The 24,003-nt window shown below is 39.5% G+C and overlaps 1 protein-coding gene across 2 annotated transcripts; it reads right to left on the bottom strand.

Moving 5' to 3' along the window:
- Nucleotides 1–9,687: 9,687 nt before the first annotated feature.
- On the bottom strand, nucleotides 9,688–18,167 carry gpr183a (G protein-coupled receptor 183a). Of its 2 annotated transcripts, none has more exons than XM_057852761.1 (2): nucleotides 18,040–18,167; nucleotides 9,688–13,901 (listed from the first exon to the last, which is right to left on the bottom strand). In XM_057852761.1, the coding sequence occupies exon 2, from the start codon at nucleotides 13,884–13,886 to the stop codon at nucleotides 12,771–12,773; it is 1,116 nt and encodes a 371-aa protein (XP_057708744.1). In that variant the 5' UTR covers nucleotides 13,887–13,901; nucleotides 18,040–18,167; the 3' UTR covers nucleotides 9,688–12,770. The 2 variants fall into 2 exon arrangements, with proteins under 2 accessions (XP_057708744.1, XP_057708746.1); XM_057852763.1 differs by lacking the exon at nucleotides 18,040–18,167 and adding an exon at nucleotides 15,009–15,079.
- Nucleotides 18,168–24,003: the final 5,836 nt, after the last annotated feature.

The raw sequence follows: 24,003 nt of genomic DNA, 5'->3' as shown, positions 1-24,003 counted from the left end.
CACTTCGGCACACAGATGTTTTCGACACAGCGGTGGCAACACCCGCGCAAGAAGTGTAAATTACATGTCGGAAGCTACTATTGCTCATTTTTACCTGTCTCGTGTATGTATATGTTCATACATTTTAGGGGTGTGACAAAATATCGAAACGGTGATACATCGTGATGCTTTACATCCCAAAACGTTATGATACGCTTATGCCAAGAATCGAGGCATCGTTTTAAAGAGGTGTCAATGTTTAAAAAAAAAAAAAAAAAATTCACCATGACAGTGTCTCAGTAAACTCTATGGCTGCCATTGACAGTGCCCAACGCCCAATCCATTAGGACTGGACTTTTTTTGTAGAATGATTTCCTGACCAATGTACCAACAATCGTTGTATTGCCATATCGTTAGGTCATCGTTATTGTGAGCTTTGTATCGCGTATATTATTGTGAGGTACCAAGAGGTTCCCACCCCTAATATATTTACTAGGGCTGTCAAACGATTAAAAATTTTAATGGAGTTAATCACAGCTTAAAAATTAATTTATCGTAATTAATCACAATTCAAACCAATTCTAAAATATGCCATATTTTTGTGTAAATTATTGTTGGAATGGAAAGATAAGACAAGATGGATATACAGGGGGCAAATAAGTATTTAGTCAACCCCTGGTTACAAGTAGAACAGTTACAGAAGTTACAGTACACACATATATCATACAACATAGCAGGGATATGACACAACACACAGGTCACGTGCAGGGATTTTTTAGTACAAAAATAAAGGAGAATTACCAGTCATGGCTGGAGGAAGGAGGGGGGGTTAGTGATAGTAAGAAAAAGGCGGTGGTGGACCAGAGGGGGAGAGGTTGTGTGTGAGTGTGCTTATGCACAAGTGTATTAGTATTTGTGCTTTGTCTGTAGACAAAATAAGAGTCTCAGGGCCCTGCGACCGGCCTTGGGAGGAGAATCAAGGGTAAGAGATAGGGCCATCTGCGCGGCTCTCTCCAGGAGAAGGGAGGGGTGGGATAAGGGTGTTTGGGAAAGGAAAATTATAATAATAATGATTTAATATGTCCAAATACAGTTGACCTTCAGTCAATTCGCGCTCCTCAGGGCGTAGGTGAGACCTCAGGTCCCTTAAGTCATTGCCAATAGTCGCATCTGCCTCAACAGTTCTGTCACCTGGCGAAAGGTAGCATCCACTTTTCTCCATCCTTCCTCGGACCGAACCGTGAGTCCACGGAACCAGTTCTCGATCCGAACCTCCACGCGGTCCTCCAATGACTTGAATCGCACTGTTTGATCCGTGGTCAATTTGTTGATTTCCTTGAAAGCTGCCGTCTTGGAAACTTTCCGGTAGAGCAGGGCACCTTCTAAGCCCAGCAGAAGGAACCCCACGACCGTCACGCCTAAAAGCCAAATATCCTTGATATCTTCCACAGATAGGACCGTAAGACACGCTGGCTTCCAGTGATCCCATGAATCTCTCACGTATCCAGCGGCGAAAGTATCATCTGGGCAGGACGGCTCTCCTGGTGCACCGTGTCTTGTTGAAAAAATCTTGTCAATTGCCCTAAGAGACCAACTAATTGGAGAGACCAGCAACAATTGATCCACAGAGGAAATACAAAAAAAAAAGCAGAGACACTCAGACTTCCAATCTCCGTGTCAAACAGCTGAACAGGACAGGTTTGAAAAAAAAAAAAAAAAATAATAATAATAATAATTATACACCATTCCATCATTATTGTTCTACCTGTCACAAATTGTTGCAACACTTACTCAATAATTCTATTGGTCTTTTGCTCAAGTGAACATGCAAAAACAGGGACTATGAGTGTGTGACATCACTTCCTGTGCGTGCACTTTACCTGTGTTACGTTTGTTGTCAGCATCCGTATTGACGCTCCTCTTGAAGAAAGTGATGCGCCTTGCAAAGCAGGGGGGAAGCTGTGTTTGGCAGGCAGAGCAATGGCAGATTTAGGGCGAGTTATTGATTGGAAAAGTGGGGTCTGTCACAGCACATTAGCTCTCGGGGGAGTCATCCGCAGCAGGTTGCTAGCGAGAAGCATCTGCTGTGGCAGAGAAGTAATTAAAAACAGGATGTTGAGGCAGTTGCCATATAAACAGGAAATAAACCGGCCGTAATAGACACTTCACGTTGGTGCTGCAGAATGTTTTTGTTTTTTATTTATTTATGTTTTTAAACGTGGTGGCTAGTGTAGTATACCTGGGGTGAAACTTCAAGGTCAGCTCATGATAGATAGCTAGATTCCCACTGATGACTGCTTGTTATGTAAAATTGGCATCAAGGCCTCTTTCTTCATCCTCAATTAAGTCATTTTTTCTGTACGTTATCATGTGAATATCATGTGATTCTGAATCTTTGTGCTGTTTGTGTTTTTTTGGAAATCATCTCATTTCAATTAGGGTTGTTCTGATCATGTTTTTTTGCTCCCGATCCGATCGTTTTAGTTTGAGTATCTGCCGATCCCGATATTTCCCGATCCGATTGCTTTTTTTTTTGCTCCCTATTCAATTCCAATCATTTCCGATAATTTTTCCCGATCATATAATACATTTTGGCAATGCATTAAGAAAAAAATGAATAAAACTCGGACGAATATATACATTCAACATACAGTACATATGTACTGTATTTGTATATTATGACAATAAATCCTCAAGATGGCATTTACATTATTAACATTCTTTCTGTGAGAGGGATCCACGGATAGAAAGACTTGTAATTCTTAAAGGATAAATGTGACTTTGTATATTGTGACTAAATATTGCCATCGAGTGTATTTGTTGAGCTTTCAGTAAATGATACTGTAGCCATTTAAATGTTCTGCCCAAATGCATGATGGGAAGTGCAACCATGACTGTGCATAGTGGCACCAATTGATATATCTTTTCTGCATTGGGAAATAACATAGAGTGTTAAGAAAAATATCAATTACTACCTTTCTTCCCCACACTGCTTCCCATGATACTTCTAATTGTTGAGAGAGGGATTGTAAGGCTTTAGCCAATTAAGAAAAGTCTCCAAAGGCTGCCTAAATTCTCTCTACTCATTTCACGCTGCCTTTTAGCTCTATATATAGGTAAAACAGCGCTGTTATAGATTGAACACGACAATGCGTGAGTGGGTCGTGAAGCGCATGTGTTAATTGCGTTAAACGTGATTAATTTAAAAAAAAAATTAATTACCGTCGTTAACGCGATAAATTTGATAGCCCTACTTTAAGCCAAAACTAAAGACTCTACAATTAGAAAACGATTTAATTGAAAAATATGTATACATTAAAAAAAGGCATGTCGATATTTTTTTGCCGATTCCGATACTTTGAAAATGACATGATCGGACCCAATCCATCGGCATCCCGATCGACCGGGACATCTTTAATTTCAATGAAGTGGTCTGAAACTGAGTAGCAAAATATGAAGGATGCGCCACTTTTACGGGATGTTGATCTTAACAGGGAGCAGATGGATTCAGCCATGTTAGACAGATTAAGTCAAATTGACTGTTGCCACTAGAGGTCAGTGTATCCACCCAAATCAATAAAACTAAATGTCACACTTTCAAAACAAACCATTATAATCTTATTTTAATGAAACGAATCCTCGAAGCAACAAAGTTTGATTCGAAGTTTTTTTTCTAACCCAATTGCTCGAGTTAATCAATTAATTGTTGCCACACTAGCCACAATATTAACTTACCAAATCGATGGGATGTAAGTGAAGGGCGATGAAGAGAGCTCCGGGTATACTATATAAGGTTAAGGTACTGATTGTTCATTTCACACCAAGCATTAACGAAAAATTCAGCACTGTGTCTTAAATGCATTGTTGAGCATTTTAAAATAGTTTAATTACCCTAAATTAATCATCCATCCATCCAGCCGTCATCTTCCGCTTGTTCTGGGGTCTGGTCGCGGGGGCAGCAGCTTTAACCGGGAAGCCCAGACTTCCCTCTCCCCAGCCACTTCAATCAGCTCCTTCGGCGGGATCCCAAGGCGTTCCCAGCCCACCCGAGAGACAGTCTTTCCAGCGTGTCCTGGGTCGCCCCCATGGTCTCCCGCCGGTGGGACATGCCCGGAACACCTCTCCAGGAAGGTGTCCAGGAGGCATTCGAACCAGATATCCGAGCCAACTCAGCTTGCTCCTCTCAATGCGGAGGAGTACCGGCCCGAGTCCCTTCCGGATGATCGTGCTTCTCAGAGTTTGACACTGTTGCTTCTCTCCCAAGGAGTGGCCATCCACTAAAGATGATGCCAAGAGTTCAGCGCAGAATACCCTGAGAGGTACAAAATAACCCTAGAGTGTCTGCTAAAGACTGACAGAAATCACTGGCATAGTCAAATATCTCTGCACATATTAACTAAATGTAAAACTAAGGCCAAGAATGGTGTTCATGGGAGGACTCCACGGAGGAAGACGCTGCTGTCTGAAAAAAAAAACATTGTTGCACGTTTAATGTGAAGCATGATAGATGGAGCATCATGATTTGGGGGCTGTTTTGCTGCCTCAGGGCCTGGACAACTTGCAATCATTCATGGAAGAATGCATTCAAAAGTTTATCAGGACGACTCCACGGAGGAAGCCACTGCTGTCTAAAAAAAAAAACCATTGTTGCTTGTTCAATGTTTGCAAAAAGGCACTTGGACACTCCACGGACGTTTTGGCAAAAAATGTTGTGGACTGATGAAACCAAAGCTGAATTGTTTGGGAGTAACACACACCTTCATGTGTGGAGGAAAAATGGAACAGCTTACTAACATCAATGCCTCATCCCCACCGTGAAGCAAGGTGTAGGGAGCATCAAGATTTCGGGCTGTTTTGCTTGCTCAGGGCCTGGACAACTTAAAATCATAAATGGAAGAATGAATTCAAACGTTTATCAGGATGTTTTGTAGGAAAACCTGAGGCCGTCTGTCAGACAGTTGAAGCTAAAAAAAACGATGGAAGCTGCAACAAGACAATGCTCCAAAACACAGAAGTAAATCAACTTCAGGTTCTGGTTTTAGAATAACAAAATATACATTCTGGATTGAGATGCTGTGGCATGACCTAAAGAAAGTGATTTATGCCAGACATCCCAGGAATCTGACTGAACTACAGCAGTTTTGTAGAGAAGAATAGGCCAAGATTAGTGCTGATCGATATGCCAGACTGATCTGCAGTTACAGGAAGCATCTAGTTATTGCTAAGTTAAGTTATTGCTGCCAATGGGGGGGGGGGTGGGGAGGGCACCACAAAATATTAATTAATTAATTTTTCTCCCTTCTGTTATTGTTTGCATACTATCCTCATTAAAATATGAAAACCTATAAATGTTTGGATGGTTTAAGTTAAAGCAGATTTTTTTTTTCATCTGTGTGATTTTGACAAAGATCAGATCACATTTGATGGTGATATTATGCAGAAATATATGAGATTCCAAAAGGTTCAGATACTTTTTCATACGTAGGATGGGGCCAACCGTGAATCCTTAGAAGGTGATGAGTAGGATCTTGTAGTAAAATCTTTGTTTCAGATGAAGTCAGTGGAGTTGACGGAGGATGGGTGTGATGAGGTGTGTGGTAGGGGTTCGAGACGTGCTGCTGAGTTTTGGAGGTGCTGGAGTTTCTGGAGGGATTTGTATAAGAGACCGAAGTGCAGTGAATTACAAAAGTCAATTTGAGAGGAATCACTGTGTTGGAAGTCTCAACATTTATGCTGAGGACAACTGAATGTTTGTGATTTCCCCTAAAATATTGGCTAAACTCAGAATTACTAAGACCTGGGGCAACACAGATGTTTTACTAGCAACGTGTTTTTGATGCTGCAGCTTCATTTAAACGTCTGCGTATTTTCAACAGCCTTGTTATTTATACGAGAGTCCCTCATTTTCATTCCTAATTATCTATCGACTTGTCCCCTCAATGAGTCTTAAAAAGGTCCCAAGCAGATGGTACTTTGTGTTCACTGCAATATGTTGTTATGACAACAGCCTGTCTGCTCTGCATTTTTTTTTTTTTTTTTTAAAATCCCTTTGATACTTGTCATGCGGTTGTTTTAGTAAGTCCTCCACTCCATATGTAATCATTTATTGTTATAAAGTCTCTATGGGTGCTTTACTGGTTCTTAATGCTATTGCTTCTCTTCTATTTATATGTAATTTAATATATACTGTATGTACAATGTATAATTCAAGCGTATGTTAGCCACAATTGATGAATTGCGCCATGAAATATTTACCATACCCTAGTATACACTACCCTCTAGTGGCTTGAAGTAATTACTGCAAAGCAACAAGCACCAGTATTCATTTTCTAAAGTTACTGTCAATGCACTAGACATATAAATTCGGGCTGTCAAACGATTAAAAATTTTAATCGAGTTAATGACAGCTTAAAAATTAATTAATCGTAATAAATCGCAATTCAAACCACCTATAAAATATGCCATATTTTTCTGTAAATTATTGTTGGAATGGAAAAATAAGACACAACATTCAACATACGGTACATAAGTACTGTATTTGTTTATTTTAACAATAAATCAACAAGATGGCATTAACATTATTAACATTCTCTTAAAGCGATACATGGATAGAAAGACTTGTAGTTCTTAAAAGATAAATGTTAGTACAAGTTATAGAAATTTTATGTTCAAACCCCTCTTAATGTTTTCGTTTTAATAAAATTTGTAAAATTTTCAATCAAAAAATAAACTATTAGCCCGCCATTGTTGATGTCAATAATTACACAATGCTCACGGGTGCTTAAGCCCATAAAATCAGTCGCACCCAAGCGTCAGCAGAGGGCGACAAAACTAAAAAAAACACAAGTAACAAGTTGGCATTGCACTGTACTGCCATTTTAATCTGTTTGAGCGGGGCATGTGCATTAATTGTGTCAAACAGTTTAACGTGATTAATTTAAAAATTAATTACCGCCCGTTAACGCGATAATTTTGACAGCCCTAATTTATTTCTTTATATTGTTTGAAGCTAAACTTTGGCATGCATCGGACACCAGCAGTTTTGGCATGCTAAAAATAATACAGGATTTAGTTAAGCTTTACTTCAATTGAGACTCAACTAGCGCCTAAGCTTGGCCCCGAACGATATAAAAAAAAATTTTAGAAAATGTGGATCGAAGTACAGCAAAGGAACAATTGGCTAACTTACATAGCAAAAGTCCGCTAGCTTAAATGCTATATAATGTTAATGTTTACCAGATAGTTTCTGGTGCACAGAAGATGCGATGCAATTTAGCCACTTGTTCTTTTGTAAGATCCTCATTTATTTATTTATATATTTATTCATATCGTTTGAGGGTAAGCTCAGGCGCGCATCAGACACCAGCAAAATGCTAAAAATAATAATACCTTTACTTCAATCTTAGACTCTAGACTGAGCTTAGGCTCAAACGGTAAATAGAATAAATAATATAGGATATATGTAAAACAGATATGCCATATTTTTCTGTAAATTATTGTTGGAATGAAAAGATAAGACACAAGACGGATATATACATTCAACATACGGTACATAAGTACTGTATTTGTTTATTATAACAATAAATCAACATGATGGCATTAACATTATTAACATTCTCTTAAAGAAATCCATGGTTAGAAAGACTTGTAGTTCTTAAAAGATAAATGTTAGTACATTTGGGGGGGGGGCATACAGTATGTGTACAGTCTGTCGCTACTTCGCGCCATCAGTCCATTGCGGATTTTTTTCAATTATAAAAATATAGTATTATATTTAAAAATGAAAAGTATTTGCATGTATACATATAAAAATATTTTTTTTTATATATATCTCATTGTCAAGTTCAAAAATAGATCCTTAGGTAGACATTGTAAAATTACCCAAAAATAAGGAGAGAAGACACTCAGTTTTCTTGGCCAAGGAGAGCAAAAGAGTGACTAGGCAGAGATTACGCTGTCCAGCCACCAAAATTGATCTAAAGAAAAAAAAAAACTTGGTATTTTTATTTAGGGGTTTGTCCTAATACAGAGAAGGTGCCGCCCTGAGGGAGGGGGAAGCAAGCTGGAGACACCCATGTGACTTTGATTGGATATGTGTGTGCATGTAGGTGGAACTAAGTAAGTACACGTATGTAAGCAAAGGCTCATGTAAACAATGGTCAAAATGACCCAGACATTTCAGTTATGTAACGCTGCGGCCATGGAAGATGTCCTCGGATGTAAAATTGTCCTCGAAGATCTAGACAAGAGTCCAGACACCAGGTGCTGAAGATCGGAAGGTCTAGTTACGCAATGATGCGGGCATGAAGCAAGGCAGTTGTCATTCCGACCCTCTTTTACTCTTTGTAACACTTAAGCATTATACTACAACCTAGTATAGCAACCAATAATCATTTACAGGTTATATCAATAAGAAAAATATGGCAATATGTATTATTTATGGTATATATGAGCACAAGCAGATATTCAATCAATCGAGCAAATATTCAATCAACCCTCGATAATTAACACTCATTTATATTATAATTATTGCAGTGCTTAAAAAACATTTATTAAAATATACATATACATAAAAGGTTTGTTTTTTGATTGCATGTTTTTGGTTTTTTTTTTATGATACTTTTGGGGGAAAAGTACAAACATGTCTTATACTGTGGTATGATCACCATCAAATTTGATCTGGTCTTTGTCAAAATCACACAGATGAAAAAACAGTGTCTGCTCATATGTTAATGAGGATAGTATGCAAACAATGACAGAAGGGGGAAAATAAGTGAACCATAACAATTTATATATTTTTTGCCGCCCTCCCCCACCTCTTTGGACGCAATAACTTCAACCAGACGCTTCCTGTAGCTGCAGGAATCGATCAGGACTAATCTTGGCCCATTGTTCTCTACAAAACTGCTGTAGTTCAGTCAGATTCCTGGGATGTCTGGCATGAATCGCTGTCTGTAGGTCATGCCACAGCATCTCATTGGGCTTCAAGTCTGGACTTGACTTGGCCACTCCAGAACGTGTATTTTCTTCTTCTGAAACCATTCTGAAGTTGATTTATTTCTGTGTTTTGGATCATAGTCTTGTTGCAGCATCCATCCTCTTTTTAGCTTCAACTGTCTGACAGACGGCCTCAGGTTTTCCTGCAAAACATCCTGGTAAACTTTTTTATTCATTCTTCCATTAATGATTGCCTCTACTCAATTCTTACCAGGTGTGTGTTTTATAGTGGGCAGGGCAGCTTTAAACCACTCATCAGTGATTGGGCACACACCTGACTTAAATTCTTTGTTAAAAATGGGTTTCAATTGCTCTTTAAGTCTCCTCAGGCAGATGGTTCACTTACTTATTTGTCCCCCTTCTGTCATTGTTTGCATGCTATCCTCATTAAAATATGAAAACCTATGAATGTATGGGTGGTTTCAGTTCAAGCAGACTGTTTTTACATCTGTGTGACTTTGACAAAGCTCAAATCACATTTGATGGGAAATTCCAAAAGTTTCAGATACTTTTTCATACCACTGTATCATATGTATTCTATATTAATATAAATGAATAATATTTAAAATCATCATGCAGACATTTGGATCTTCACTTGCCTCATTAAGAATAATTAAGGTGGTCAGTTGCATTTTAGAGAATAGAAACACTGTTTATTTAAACAAATGATCAGAGCCAGACATCATTGGCCCCAAAGGAGGTGGAGGAAGAATGGATCCTGTTCGGAACAACAGGAAAAACACAGAACTCATCATGGCTTATGTGACCTTGACCGAGGTGCACTACTTTCAAATAGTCCCCTGGAGGGCGCAGCTGTGACTTCCCAGCACTTGTATGTATGTTTATTTCTTTGGAACGACTTCAAATATCCACTTCCTGTGAGTGAAACTGACACAACACATTGAACGTATGTTTTTCACAGCATCTGTATTACATGATGCAACAGAATGATGTAACATGTCTGTCAATACAACTTAAGATCATGTGACTCACTTGTGTTTTTGTAATATGGTGGACACTTTTGGGACACTTTCAACATCAGAACAACTCTTGCTATTCCTTGCAGGATTAGAGATTACGTTCCAATCTGTACCCAAAACAGTGCCAACTACCAGAAGAGCTATAGGATATTGTTGCTAGGCCATATAAGTACACTGTCATGTCTTGAGTTCAGCTCCGTTAAGTTTGCACACTAGTGTGTGTGGTCGTGATTACCCATTGATTTCACCTGTTGTGGTCTGCTCCTTGTGTATCCACCAATCCGCTGACTCTTGTATCACCCACCTGTGCCTCATTGTCTCGTTACCCCTTGTCTGTGTATCTAAGCTGCTTGGACGAGGTGGATCCAAATGCAGGGAAGCGGGGTGGTGAGGCAAGGTGGTCCAGGAGTTTAAAAACAGCAAAGCAAAAAGAACTCGAGGTATGAACAAAAGACTGTGTATCAAAACTTAAACAGGAACGAGTGCAAAAAGGGAATTTAGTAAAGATGTCGATCGGGTCCGATCACTTCATTTTCAAAGTATCGGAATTGGCAAAAAAATATCGGACATGCCTTTTTTAATACATATATATATATATATATATATATTAATTAAATCGTTTTCTAATTGTATTTAATGTTACAGACATTAGTTCTGGCACATTCAATCTATAATGGCGCCGTTTTACCTATATGTAGAGCTAAAAGGCAGCATAACATGAGTAAAGTGAATTTTGGCAGCCTTATGAGCCTTTTTTTAATTGACTAAAGCCTTACAATCCCTCTCTCAACAATTAGAAATATCGTGGGAAACAATGTGGGGAAGAAAGGTAGTAGTTGATCTTTTTCTTAACACCCTATGTTATTTCCCAACGCAGAGAAGATATATCAATTGGTGCCGCTACGCACAGTCATGGTTGTACTTCCCATCATGCGTTTGGGCAGAACAGTTAAATGGTTACAGTATCATTTACTGAAAGCTCAACAAATACACTAGATGGCAATATTTAGTCACAATATACAAAGTCACATTTATCCTTTAAGAATTACAAGTCTTTCTATCCGTGGATCCCTCTCACAGAAAGAATGTTAATAATGTAAATGCCATCTTGAGGATTTATTGTCATAATAAACAAATACAGTACGTATGTACTGTATGTTGAATGTATATATTCGTCCGAGTTTTATTCATTTTTTTCTTAATCCATCGCCAAAATGTATATGATTGGGAAAAATTATCGGAAATGATTGGAATTGAATCGGGAGCAAAAAAAAAAAAAAAGCAATCAGATCGGGAAATATCGGGATCGGCAGATACTCAAAACGATCGGGAACGGATCGGGAGCAAAAAAACATCATCGGATGATCGGAACAACCCTAGATTTTAGTTTGAAGGAGGTGTGTTTTTGCAGTGAGCAATGGCTGTACATGGAAGTCAATGGCATGGCCAGTCGAAATTCAATGGGCTTTAATGGAAAGTTTTTGGTCAAAAATTACAACCACCAATATAGATGTTTTTGGTTCTGTCAATGTAGATTTTTGCGTTAAAAAATAATTGGAGTGAATGGGGTACAAGAGTTGTATACATTTATTTTTTTTGCCCAAACCGTGTGAGTCAAAATTTGCCAAAAACATACCCATTCATTTCTAACAGGAAAAATTTTCCATTAATTTCCAATGGCCCTAGTCGCCATTTGTTTCAATGGCACAAAAACTTCCATTGACTCCAATTGACTTGCAGCCCAAGTGATTCACTATCAACAGGAAGTTAACCGTAAATGCCCCAAAATCAACAAAAGTGACCCGATATTAACAGAAAGTGAACCCGAAATGACAATAACTTTTCTTAATTTAAGAACATTTCTCACATTTCAAAGCTTTTTTTTAGGATTAAATATAAGAATGTATTGCTTAAAATATGTATGTAATCCATATTTTCAGGTAGCTATTTTTCTTACTTCAAGAAATCGAAGTGAGTAAAATTTACGAAGTAACTTAACGTATTTCTAGTAGATTTACACTGAAAACAAGGGAATTTAGCTTGAAGGTGCGTTTTTGCAGTGTGCAATTGGCGTACGTGGGAGTCAATGGCATGGCCAGGTGAAATTCAATGGGCTTTAATGGAAAGTTTTTGGTCAAAAATCACAACCACATATATAGATATGTTTTTGGTTTTGTCAATGTAGATTTTTGCATTGGAAAATAATTGGAGTGAATGGGGCACAAGAGCTGTATACAGTTTTTTTTTTGCCCGAAACGTACATCAAAATTTGCCAAAAACATACCCATTCATTTCTAATGGGCAAAATTTTCCATTGAGTTCCAATAGCACTATTCCCCATTCATCTCAATGGCACGAAAACTTCCATTCACTCCAATTGATTTCCAACTCAAATGATTCACTATCAAGAGGAACTTACCCTCCAAAATCAACAAAAGTGAGCCAATATTAACAGGATATGAACCCGAAATGACCCGATAATACAGGAAGTGACCCCCAAATGAACAAGAAGCGACCGCTCGATCGCTGCCAGCCCCCCAGTCAAATTGGATTGGACGTCTATCGCCATCAAAGGCAGCCGATTTTAAAAATCCAATCTTCTTTACCTAATTCCGTTTAACAAAGGAAAGTGGAAGGCTTTCAAGTTTGTCTTTGCATCCTTTAATTTTTCTGAAACTGGCCATCAGAAAAAAAGTTTGGACACCCAAGTTGCAGATCTACCCCATGCGATGGAACAAGATGTCCCTGTGAAGTACTCCTAGTGGATGTCAGATGACTACTATCACCGAAAAAGTCATACTTCTTTGGTCTTGTTCACACGTACAACTGCGATCTCCTCTCCATCAGTCTCTCGCTGGCCGAGCCGTTCAGCTGGATTCTGTTACCGTCAACAACGTCCTTGGAAGAGCCTTCAGGTGTAGTTCTGGCAATGCTAGAGACGGACACGCTGACCTCAAGCTTCAGCAATTTCAGGAGCTTCCTCTTATAGCCTTTGCAGGCGAAAAAGTAGACGAAGGGGTCCAAGCAGGCGTTGAGGTTCATCAGGCACACCGTGATGTGCAGCGACACTTGGAAGGCGGTGAGGTCGGCGCAGTCCGGGTTGGAGACCAGCTTACGGACCATGTACTGCAGGATGTTAATGTGGTAGGGAGTATAGCAGATGACAAAGACTAAGGAGACGCAACAGATGACTCCGATAGCCTTCCGACTTCGCCCCGACTTTTCAGTCAGGTGGTTGGTTTTTGCAGTGGAGTGGAGCTTCGAGCAAAGGATGGAGTAGCACACGAGGATGGTGATCACTGGGATGACATAACCTAGGAAGACGCCACCAATTAGAATGGTGGCGAGGTGGTCCACCTTCTCGAAATTGGGGTATTCCATGCAAGTGATGAAACCGTCCATTTCCTCGTTGGTCATCGGCATGCCGAGGAGCGGGAGTGTCTGCCCCAGGACCAGGAGCCACACCACCACGCAGATATAACGCACGTTCCTGACGTTTCGTAGCCGGGAAAAGCGCAGCGGCAGGACCACGGCGATAAAGCGGTCGACGCTCAGGCAGGTCATGAAGTTGACGCCGGCGTAGGTGTTGATATAGAAGATGAGGCCGGAGATTTTGCACACAGCCTCGCCCAGAGGCCAATGAAAGCCTAGTGCATAGTAGGTAATTCTCACGGGGAGCGAAAGAGTGAAAAGGATGTCTGAAATCACGAGATTAAGAGAGTACAAGGTGGTGGAGTTCATCTTTTTCAAGTTGGGACGAATAACATGCAGCGCTAAGGCATTGCCCAGAAGTCCAACCAGGAAGACCACGCAGTAGACAAGTGGCATGAAGACCCGGGCGTAGTTCCTATGGGTGTACAGGGTGTCGCAAGTGGAGTCATTGTCTGCGATGTGATGGCCATTGAGCACGGGAGAAGAGGTAGACCCCATCTTGAGTTTCTGTTTCTAGAAATCAAAACAGAATAAATCAGTGTTGGTTAGAAAAAGAAAAAGCATGTGTTGTATTACCTCTTGCCTTGAAAAAAAACCCCACAAGGGCACACATGATCTGAAGAACCTTTTAAAGAGGAAGTATGTTTTAATATTGCTCCTTTCCGTGAGTAAAGCTGCTTCCTGAAATGCTTTTTTGTGGCATAAGAAATGTATAGATAGCATGCATGAATCCTATTTCTTGTGTAAAATACTCACTTGCGTGTATTACACTCTTTCAAATTTTCCCTTCAAACCTATGTACTGTCTAATACATGGGTTTCAAACATATTTTGGTTCGTGCACCAAATTGCACATAGTTCTCATGTGGGCTGGGCTAGTTTATTTTTGGCCAAATTAGTTAACTGATTGGCTGCCATTGACGTCGAGCGCTGTCAATGGCATTGCAAGATGTGCATTCAGTCAGTCCTTCCAGTAAAAGTGAATTGGAGGTCTATCTTTGTCAATGGCAGAAACCATCCAGCCATCTATCCATCATCTACCGCTAAATCCGGGGTCTGGTCGGAGGGGTGGCAGCTTTAGCAGGGAAGTCCAGACTTCCCTCTACCCAGCCACTTCAACCAGCTCTTCCGGCAGGATCCCAAGGCGTTCCCAGGCCAGCAGAGACATAGTCTCTCCAGCGTGTTCTGGGTCATGCCCAGAACACCTCTCCACGGAGGCGTCCACGAAGCATCCGAACCACATGCTCCACCCACTTCAACTGGCTCCTCTCAACGCGGAGGAGTAACGGCTCAACACTGAGTCCCTCCCGAATGACCGAGCTTCTCACCCTATCCCTAAGGGAGAGCCCGGACACCCTGCGGAGGGAACTCATTTTGGCCGCTTGTATCCGGGATCTTGTTCTTTCGGTCCTGACTCTGCTTTTGACCATAGGTGTGGATAGGAACATAGACCGATTGGTAAACCAAGAGCTTTGTCTTTTGGCTCAGCTCCTTCTTCACCACTACGGACCGTTGCAGAGTCAGCATCAATGCAGACACTGCACCAATCCGCTTGTCGATCTCCCACTCTCTCCTACCCTTACTCGTAAACAAAACCCAAAGATACTTGAACTCCTCTTACTGGGGCAAGATCTCATCCCTGGAGAGGGCACACAACCCTTTTCCGACTGTGGACCATCTCAGATTTGGAGGTGCCACTCCAGTGAGAGTTTGAGATCGTGGCTTGATGAAATGAAGAACACCACCTTATCTGCAAAAAGCAGAGATGCAATGCTGAGTCTACCAAACCGGACCCACTCGACGCTTCAGCTGCGCCTAGAAATTCTGTCCATAAAAGTTATGAACCCGGAGCCAACCCTTGCTGGGAATGAACACTGCTGGCAATTCGGACCAAAGTCTGACACCGGCCGTACAGGGACCGAACAGCCCTTACCAAGGGGCTCGGTATGCCGTACTCCCGAAGCACCCCTACAGGACCCCCCGAGGGACAAGGTCGAACGCCTTCTCCAAATCCACAAAACAAATGTAGACCAGTGGGGCGAACTGCCATGCACCCACGAGGACCCTGCCGAGGGCATAGAACTGATCCACTGTTCCACAGCTGGAAAAAATACCATACCGCTCCTCCTGAATCTGAGACTCTCCAGCACCCCTTTATAGACTTTACCGGAGGGGCTGGGGAGTGTGATCCCTCTATAGTTGGAACACACACTCCGGTCCCCCTTCTTATAAAGGGGGACCAACACCCTGGTCTAGTATGAAACAATTTATATTTCCTTTGAAACATGTAAACATAATAGTAACAATATATATAACATAAATAGAATAATTTATAATTAATATGTACTGTGCATTGATTTTCTCACTCTCATATAATAAGTGTATGTGTACCAGTGTGTATACGGGTACATACATACGCATATGTAAATAAAGTGTACATAAATGTACAGTATATTTTTTCAAAACTCTCGATGCAGTAAGGGCATGAAAGTTGAGCCACAAAGTCACGAGGGATCACTGTTGGAAAAAAAAAAACGGAATTACCCATTAAACATTCAAAATAACTATCCAAAAAGTCCAAAAGCATTGTCTATTTTTTTAATGGTGGAGTATACACTGCCCTCTGGTGGCAACGTGGGGTCTGGCTGGACTGTCATCCATATGAGAGCACTCAGACGTCTCACATGGATTAAGGATAGCTGCGATCTGGTTTGGCCCAGATTAGGCTGTAAGTTGTTTCAGCTAATATATGCTTGTGTATGCATTTGTAATTAAGTTTTAAGGCTACAATTTGTGGAGTTACGTGTTGCCACGAGAATTGTAAATACGTTAGCATTCATAGCATTTAAGCTAGCAGGCTTCTGTGAGGCAAATTAGGCTAATTTGATCTACTATAGGGTGACCAAACGTCCTCTTTTGCCCGGACAAGTCCTACTTTCACATAGTGTCCTCGTGGTCCGGGTGGGTTTTATAAATTCATAAAAATGTCCGGTTTTTATGATTTTTCACGGGACCAATTTGAAGAGAATCCCTCCGACCGCTGGGTGGCAGCAGTTGACATGGCTCCTATGAGAATGGAGGGAAGTAGTAGTTCTTCTCGTTTTTGTTGGCAGTTTACCCCTATCATGAGGCATTACCGCCATCTACTGGGTTGACGATTTGGCCACAATGCCTGAAGTCTTTTTTTTTTTTTTTTTTGTCATTATAAATATGTATATAATGGCAACTGTTGACTTCTGTCGGAGTTTTGACTGTAAAATCCCGTTTGGTGTCGCATCGGCGCGCTGCCGATGATTGTAAACTTTTATAGCAAAATTTGATTTTTGCCTCAGCTAGCTATCAGTAAGCTAAACCGCGCTAGGCATTATGGGAAACGTAGTTTTGAACTGCTACGTTTGGAAACATGCTGATTGAATAGTTTGTCAGTTTATTTCGGTTTTTGTTTGTGTGCAATGTAGAACATTGAATGAGAACATCAATTGAATGGGAATAACAATTTGTCAAGGACAATTGTCGTGATAGTAATTTATAAGAATGTTTAGTTGGCACATAGCCTACTGTGTGTATGTGTATTGACTTGACTACATTTCTATGGGTCTGCATTATATATATATTTTTTTTAGTAATTATTTATCTTTTTTCAAACTGCATTTTTCCATCCAGAGTGAGGGGGCACACTTTAAATATATTAAAGTGATATAGGCATCTTTGAGTGAACATTCAAGTATCTTGAGGCCGGGCTGAGGCTGGGCTGAGTGTCTTCTTTTTTAGAAATCAAAATATGGTCACCCTAATCTACCAAATATACATATTGATCAGACTAGATGAACGTTTCAACACCAATGTTTTTGTGTTGAGTGTTTTATTGTTAAAATGCATGTCAACAAAGAGTGGAGACAAAATGGCAATCAAGACTCCGGCGTCGTAAAGTCAAAATCACGTAAATCGAGTACGTCGTAACCCAGGGACTATCCGTAATACATCTCTTTTTTTCTCCCAGTGATGATCCTAATCATTGGCTGTTAAACCGACAAACGTGGAAGCCACTGAACAATGTCAGGCGACCTACAACGTGGCAGTTGAACGTTGCCGTGGTTGAGTAGCAATGAAAAAAACTTGCCTTGCAAGCGAGGAAGTGGACTTCCCTTCAAGTTGCTTACGTTTGCCGCTGGCTGGCATACACAGCAGTATATTGTAAAAGTTCAAATCAACATCTTATAATGATAATAATTTAACTTTGGAGCACTTTTACATACGCTCAAAGATGTTTCACAGTTAAAACAAAGAAACAAACAGGAATATAATCATATCTTAAAAAAAAAAAAAAATTAAATTATAATTAAATACAGATTAATTTAAGGGAATGAGTTCCATAGGGAGGTGACTGTAAGGAAGAAGTTCTGTGTGTTAACTGTTTAATTATAAATGATGCCTTTAGTATTTCTTAACAGATCACAACCATTTCTTAATGGTAATTTTCATTACTCCAATTTGGTGTCAAGTATTTTTAACTGTGATATATAAATTTTCCACTTAATTTGTCATTCCATTACCTCAGGCAACTTGGTACGCTATACAAACACATTCAAGGCCATTGATTCAATACATAACAATTATGATAATAATACATTGAGTGAAAGAAGTGATCTCACCTTAAAGTTGTGTGGTGTCTGCTTTGGCTCCAGCACACATGGCACAACTCAAGAGACCTAAAGCGATGACTCTCTTTCACGGTGCCCTCCTGCAGGCCACATGCACACATCAAGTTGTGCTGATTTGCTGCCACTGGCCATGGTGACAAAATATCCTGTTGTTGCGCACACACCTACCACCACACCCACACACACCAACACCACCTCCTCTACCGCCACTGAGCTATCAGTCAGGATGAAGCGAGAGGCTACTTGACATAATTATTACTAACCATTAAAGACTGATGAATTACTAATAGATCAAAACATTCTGTTGGTGTACTTCCAGGAGGAAGTGGTTAAAGCTACGTAAGAGGTAGCATTACACTAACAGGGTCACTTTAATAATCAAATTTTCATGGATAGATGTCATCTCTGTTTAATGGAGCCCCTAAAGGGACATCGACAGAAGAAAAATACATTTAAAGAATCTGGTGTGCACCAGAAACAATCTGGTGAACATTAGCATTATATAGCATTTAAGCTAGCGGACTTTTGCTATGCAAGTTAGCCAATTGTTCTTTTGTCGTACTTAGATCTTCATTTATCAATTTTTTTTATATCGTTCGAGGCCAAGCTTAGCCCTATATTGCCAAACGTATCACATTTGATACACCTAAAATTTCATGATTTTTGAGACTAATTTGGAATTTTGACATTTCTTTTTGAAAAAAAAAAAACAAAAAAATGATGGATGCAAGTCGACATGCATCTGCAGGTTCCATGAAAAAAACAAACAGTATTTAGCAAGGGTTATAGATGTCTGAGCGCTTATTACACATATTTATTTTGACTTTTCTTTTCACAAATTTGAAAAAAAGGTTTCATTAGGAACTTCTTTTTCAAAATTTGGGATTCTCTGATAATTGCTTCATATTGCTGGCTTTAAAGGGTTAGGCGCTACTTGAGTCTAAGATTGAAGTAAAGCTCAGCTAAATCCTGTATTATTTTTAGCATGCCAAAACTGCTGGTGTCCGATGCATGCCTAAGTTTAGCCTCAAACGCTATAAAGAAATAAATAACTAAATGAGGATATTAGAAAAGAACAATTGGCTAACTTTCATAGAAAAAAACCTCTTAGCTTAAATGGTGCACACCAGATTGTTTCTGGTGTGCACCACATACAAACTGGTGCGGAAACAATCTAGTAAACGTTAGCGTTATATAGCATTTAAGCTAGCGGACTTTTGCTATGCAAGTTAGCCAATTGTTCTTTTGTTGTACTTGGATTCCTTTCGATTCAATAAACTTTATTATTTATTAATCCTTTTGTATCGTTTGAGGCTAAGCTCAGGCGCTAGTTGAATTTAAGATTGATATAAACCTCAATTAAACCCTGTATTATCATTTTTAGCATGCCGAAACTGCTGGGGTTTGATGTGCGCCTGAGCTTTGCCTTAAATGGTATTAAAAAATATATAAAATGAGAATCTTACCAAAGAACAATTGGCTAACTTGCATAGCAAAAGTCTTATGCAAATGTTTACCAAAATTTTTCTGGTGCGCACCAGAAACAATCTGGTGAACATTAGTATTACGGTATATAGCATTTAAAGTAGCTGACTTTTGCTACGTAAGTTAGCCAATTGTTCCTTTGTTGTACTTAGATCCACATTTATTTTATTTTATTTTTTAATATCGTTCGAGGCCAAGCTTAGGCGCTAGTTGAGTCTACGATTGAAGTAAAGCTTAACTAAATCCTGTTTTATTTTTAGCATGCCAAAACTGCTGGTGTCCGATGCATGCCTAAGTTGAGCCTCAGACAATATAAAGAAATAAATTAGGGCTGTCAAAATTATCGCGTTAACGTGCGGTAATTAATTTTTTAAATTAATCACGTTAAGATTTTTGACGCAATTAACGCACATGCCCCGCTCAAACAGATTAAAATGACAGCACAGTGCAATGCTAAATTGTTACTTGTGTTTTTTTTAGTTTTGTCGCCCTCTGCTGACGCTTGGGTGCGACTGATTTTATGGGCTTAAGCACCCGTGAGCATTGTGTAATTATTGACATCAACAATGGCGGGCTAATAGTTTATTTTTTGTTTGAAAATTTCATTAAAACGAAAACATTAAGAGGGGTTTTAACATAAAATTTCTATAACTTGTACTAACATTTATCTTTTAAGAACTACAAGTCTTTCTATCCATGGATCGCTTTAACAGAATGTTAATAATGTTAATGCCATCTTGTTGATTTATTGTTTTAATAAACAAATACAGTACTTATGTACCATATGTTGAATGTATATATCCATCTTGTCTTATCTTTCCATTCCAACAATAATTTACAGAAAAGTATGGCATATTTTATAGATGGTTTGAATTGTGATTAATTACGATTAATTAATTTTTAAGCTGTAATTAACTCGATTAAAAATTTTAATCGTTTGACAGCCCTAAAATAAATAACTAAATGAGGATATTAGAAAAGAACAATTGGCTAACTTTCATAGCAAAAATCTCCTCGCTTAATTGGTGCACACTGGATTGTTTCTGGTGTGCACCACATACAAACTGGTGCGGAAACAATCTAGTAAACGTTAGCGATATATAGCATTTAAGCTAGCGGACGTTTGCTATGCAAGTTAGCCAATTGTTCTTTTGTTGTACTTGGATTCATTTCGATTCAATAAACTTTATTATTTATTTATCCTGTTATATTGTTTGAGGCTAAGCTCAGGCGCTAGTTGAATTTAAGATTGATGTAAAGCTCAACTAAATCCTGTTTAGCACACCAAAACTACTGGTGTCTGGTGCGCGCCTTAGCTTGGCCTCAAATTATATTAAAAAAAAATAAATAAATGAGAATCTTACCAAAGAACAATTGGCTAAATTGCATAACAAAAGTTCGCTACCTTAAATGATATATAATGGTAATGTTTACCAGATTGTTTCTGGTACGCACCAGATTGTTTCTGGTGCGCACTAAAAACAATCTAGTAAACATTACCATTATATAGCATTTAAGCGAATAATAATAATAATAATACATTTTATTTCTAGAACGCTTTTCAAAACACACAAAGATGCTTCACAAGAGACATGGAATCACAGTACGATAAAAAGGTAATAAAAGGATAAAAACCTGACTTTTGTCATGCAAGTTAGCCAATTGTTCCTTTGTTGTACTTATAAAAATTTAAATGAGGCTACATCGTTCGAGGTCAAGCTTAGGCGCTAGTTGAGTGCAAGATTGAAGTAAAGTTTAACTAAATCCTGCATCATTATTTTTAGCACACCGAAACTGCTAGTGTCTGATGCGTGCCTGAGCTTAGCCTCAAACAATATTAAAAAGAATAACAATAACTAAATGAGGATCTTACAAAAGAACAGGTGGCTAATTTCCATAGCAAAAATCTCCTAGCTTAAATGGTGCACACCACATACTAACTAGTGCGCACCAGAAACAATCTAGTAAAAAAAAACAGCATATTTAAGCTAGCTGACTTTTTTTTTGTACTTAGATCCTTTAAAAAAAAAATTGTTTCTGTTTTAATGGCGTTTCTTCAGCGTGCTGCACGGGGCCCAAACCTTTTGGCTGACCGACACCGTTCGAATACCGAAATGACTGGAATTTTTGTGCAATGCAAGGAAGCTTTTGAACGACCCCCCCCAAAAAAAGTTTATTATTTTTTTTGTTTTTTTTTTTCTTCAAAATGTATCTAGTCCTACAAATTTTATCGAATTCACATACATAAAAAAATCAGGAAAGTAAGGGCCATAAGACTACCATTCCCCCCCAAAACGTTCCCATTTCTAATGTGATGCCATGTACGTTGTTCCATTAATTTCTAATGGCCAAAGTTTCCCCTTCATTTTCAATGGCAAAAAAACATGGTGCTTCTGATTTTTTTACCAAAAACTCACCATTACTCACCATTGTCATTCAACTGACACCCAAGTAAGTCGATGCCATTGACGGCCATGTACTCGTATGTACATGTCATTGACAGTTTTGTGCGTCCATGCTCATGACAGCCATATATGTCGATACTATTGACGCCAATGTACTTGGATTCTGTTGTTAGTCGATGCCATTGACGGCCATGTAGTTTGAGCACTGTTGTTTTCGTCAACAATGATGGTAACGAAAATATTTCATCGACAAACTTTTTTTTTTTTTTCATGACAATGACGTGACGAGCTAAAAACCTGGCTCGGGAGAAAAAACATAACTAGACGAATGCCAGTTTTCGTCCGACAAGACGAAAATGCGACATCATTTCAGTCATATGTTCACAATACGTGACATTTTCATACTGTACGTGGACCTGCATCGTAGCAGTGTTTAGGTCGTGTCACTCATGCCCTCACCGGAGTTTAGGATGTGTCTTAAGCTAGGCGGCGCTCCATCTTGCTTGTTTGGAAACACGGTAAGATTTGTTTTCTTCTCTTGACAAGCGAAAATATGAATGTTGCTTCATCCTGAAAGGTCTGTGCTGAGTGATCATCAGATGATAAATGTAATAATAGCGTTAGCGTAGCATTCGCGTTAGCATTAGCTCCAGAATGGCGAGCATCCTCTTAAAATACTGGCCAGTCTAAAGCAGAGCCACTTGGCTTTTCTGGTAAGTCAAGAGGATGTTAACTCATTCACTCCCAGCCATTTTCACCGGTGCAACCCCCTTCGCTCCCGGCCGTTTTACTGGATTTTGACTGATTTTGCTGGGCCTGAAGAAAATTCTGTTCTATTGCTGTATAAAGAAGGAACCCACCATAAGAAAGATTAGACTCTCTTCTTTCAGCAGGAAAAAAGTTCATATCTTTTTCCATTCTTTAGAAATTAGCATTAGAAAATAGTTCAGTTTGAGCAATTTTCCAATATCTGATGAAAAAACGGAAATGAAACAAAATTGAGCTTTTTGTGAAAGCATACTTTTCAAACATAACTTTGACTTTAACACAGCTATTTTTTGCTTTTGTGAAATCCCATACAACTGAATAATGTTTTTCTCTACAAAATAACATAAACAACAAGACAAATAGAGCTTTTAATAGCAAAGCAACAATTTATTTGCACATAACTATCTGAGAGGTGACGCTGTTGTGGCCGCGACAGCTGGTGTAAACTTTTCCCTCATCGCCGCCTGTCTCATAAAGATGGATTTTTTTGAGTCTTTCTTTTGTGGTGACCACTGCCTCGTGGCAGAGTTCGCCTGGGGAACTTGTGTTCCTGGGGGAGAACTGGTTTGGCCGTGCGCGTTTCCGTGCGGGACAGTGGAGTGTGCGGGGGATGTGGGCGGTTGAGCTCAGCGGCGCGGGCTCTGCTCGGGGAGCAGCACGGACTCAACGGCATCGTCCGCTGCACTGGTGGTCCCGGTCGTTCTGCTCGGTCGTCCAACGCCTGGCATCCCGGGCGTCCTCCCGGTTGTTCTGCTCGGTCGTCCGCCACTTGGCATCCTGGACATCCATTCGGTCGTCTTCCGCCAGCACCACGGCCATGCGGACCGGCCGTTCGTTCCGTTGAATCGGGTTGCGGGTCTTACCAAATGCGCTACTGCCCTCCAGTGGCCAGTTTTATTGCTTTAAAATGGATTTTCAGCGTTGTGCTTTGGAGCTAAGTTGAATCAGAACCCAGAAATGTCTCTTGTGAAAAAAAATTGTAAAAGACGTATACGTCTTTGGGACACTGAAACAATTAAAAATTGAATGTATTTATACGTTGTTTCGAGCAAATGAATTAAATGCTCAGACATACAATTTTTTTTCATACAATTCATGGCATACACTGAATTTGAATGAAACCCAGTGGGGACATAGCAAAATTTTTCAGCGGATATATATATATTTGTTTTAAATTAAATTTAGTAGCCTGTACCCTTGAATTTATATAGACAGCAATTGATAATACACCAAAAATTAAGTTCGATGAGTATTTGTCTAACTTTAATGAAAATACATCTTAAATTATACTGGGGAC

The sequence above is a fragment of the Corythoichthys intestinalis genome, chromosome 12 (genome assembly GCF_030265065.1).
Source record: "Corythoichthys intestinalis isolate RoL2023-P3 chromosome 12, ASM3026506v1, whole genome shotgun sequence".
Taxonomy (NCBI): domain Eukaryota; kingdom Metazoa; phylum Chordata; class Actinopteri; order Syngnathiformes; family Syngnathidae; genus Corythoichthys; species Corythoichthys intestinalis.
This window is presented reverse-complemented; position numbering and strand designations above follow the sequence as displayed.